General features: G+C 64.7%; 1 protein-coding gene across 1 annotated transcript in view; it reads left to right on the top strand.

Annotated features, from left to right (window-relative positions):
* Nucleotides 1-235: 235 nt before the first annotated feature.
* The window catches only part of FOXE1 (forkhead box E1), a 4,363-nt gene continuing 2,584 nt past the window's right edge, over nucleotides 236-2,014 (top strand). Inside the window, exons 1-3 of the mRNA XM_011939523.1 lie at nucleotides 236-269; nucleotides 1,314-1,592; nucleotides 1,692-1,987. Of these exons, the coding sequence (XP_011794913.1) occupies nucleotides 236-269; nucleotides 1,314-1,592; nucleotides 1,692-1,987 (609 nt within the window). The remainder of the gene's footprint in view (nucleotides 270-1,313; nucleotides 1,593-1,691; nucleotides 1,988-2,014) is intronic.

Consider the following 2,014-nt stretch of genomic DNA (forward strand, 5'->3'; position numbering starts at 1 on the left):
AGCGAGGATCTGGGCTTTGCCCTCGCTCTTCCGAAGACAGCTGCTCAACGCTTGGCCGGGCTAAGCCTGCACTCAGCTCACCGCCACAAAGAACGCGATTAAAACCCTGGAAGGCGTGCCACCCGTTACTGGCCAGAACCCTCCTCTTGGGATCGCCCACGCGCTCGCCTGGCGCCCTCCGCGCGGCTCTGCACCCACAGCCCCGGCCCCAGAAAGCTGTGCCCGGACTGGAGCCATGGGAACCCGCGCCAAAACCCGGAATCCTACGGGTAGCAGGGGCCTACTCTATTTAACAGAGTAGAACACCGAGGCCCTGCGAGGGGACAAGGACAGGCCCTGGATCTCCCAGTGAATTGCCAGGGAGCGATCTCAGGTTAGGACCAAGTCCCGGCTCAGGGACAGCAGGAAAGGAACTCAGAAATTGGACACCCATGAAGTAAACGTGTCCCGACTGCCCGCCCCTTCCCCGGAGACGCGCCCACCAGGCCACAGCTCTCTTCCCACTCCCCCATCACGAGCAGCCCTCACTTCCCGCTGCCGGAAGGGGCTACTTGGCGGTCTCTGGGGGTCTTCAGAGCTACCCTGGCCCCGGGGGATTGGAGGAGGAGGTTACCTATCCTGCGTCGTCTTTAATCCGTGCGCCACTATCCATCAAATAGAGACAGATCCTGGGCCTCTCAAAGACGGATGATTGGCAGTGGGGAGTGGCCTAACCCTAAATATCTACCACGTAAGGACTCTTGAGATACCCAAACCCCTATACAGTCGAGGGATCTGGTGCCCAAAAAGGGAAAGTGGCTACCTCTACCACACAGCTGGGAAGCGCAGTCCTAAGAGACCGCAGGTTGGAGACTCCACTAAGCGGAGAAGTCGCAGTGGGACCAGTCACCTTCCCTTTCGGGCCTAGGAATACTCATTCGAAAGATGGGGGGACTGGAGTGCCGAGTGGCTGTGGCAGTCACGATTGGGGTTTGGAAACCATCCTGAAAGGCCCTGGGAGCCGGTCTCCCGGAACTTCTCCCTCCCCATTCCCACAAAAACCAAGCGCCCTCTCGGCCAATTCTCACCCTCTCAGGACAAAAAAGTGAGATGTGCCGGTCCTTTCACCGCGAATCCCAGCCCTTTGCAGAGACCTGAAAAATCCGAAAACTCCGAGTTCAGGCGCCGAGGTCTCCCGAGCCGGTTCCTGAACTCTCTGGGCCTCAGTCTCCCGATCGGGGCGCGGAGGGGACTGACCCGGGGGATCTCCAAGCGCCCTCCCCGCCCTGACGTTGTGGGGCTCCTACCGCGCCACCACAGCTGCTCCTACCTAGGGAGGTGCGCCCGAGCCCCGGGGGGCGGGCAGTCGGGGGGCGGGCAGGGAACCGGTGCCGCCCCACGCTTCCTGGCGCCTTTAAGGAGGAGAAGCTGGCGGAGGGAGGAGCCGGTCCCGGTGTGTGCAGGGGAGCTCCTCGCCAGCGGTCTGCCGGGCTGGAGACCCACGCCGTGGAGAGGACCAGCCTCAGGTGGCCCCGCCTGGGCCCGCGCCCCGGCCTCGCTGCCCCCGCCTAGCCTCTCTGCCCGTAGCACAGACCGCCGCCTTGGCCTCGGGGGTAGGGCATGGGCGACCCCCGCCTGATCGCCCGGCGCCTGTACTAACTGACCTGGCTCTGGCCTTCGAGCCCGAAGCCTCTTCTGCGCGCACAACGTAGGCAGTAATCCTGAAACCAGCGGGCACCACAGACCAGCTGCAGCCACCGCAACCCAGGGATCACTTCCGGACCCCTCGACCGCCCGGCACCAGCGCGCACGGTACCCTTCAGCCGGCGACCAGAGTCCAGTCCCAGTCGCGAGGCCACCGCCGCTGCCCGCCTCGAGCTGCACCACGCGGGCTGAGCCGTCGGCGAGCGGGTCACTCCCGAGCTTCTGTCTGCACCGCGCCAGACCCAGACGACGGACGCCGAGCCTCCAGCGCGCGCCAGCCTGGGCCGCCTCTCCGGGCCAGCCTGTGAGGATCCCCTGAGCTCTCCGCAGA

Source organism: Colobus angolensis, unplaced genomic scaffold, assembly GCF_000951035.1.
Source record: "Colobus angolensis palliatus isolate OR3802 unplaced genomic scaffold, Cang.pa_1.0 Scaffold181, whole genome shotgun sequence".
Classification (NCBI taxonomy): Eukaryota; Metazoa; Chordata; class Mammalia; order Primates; family Cercopithecidae; genus Colobus; species Colobus angolensis.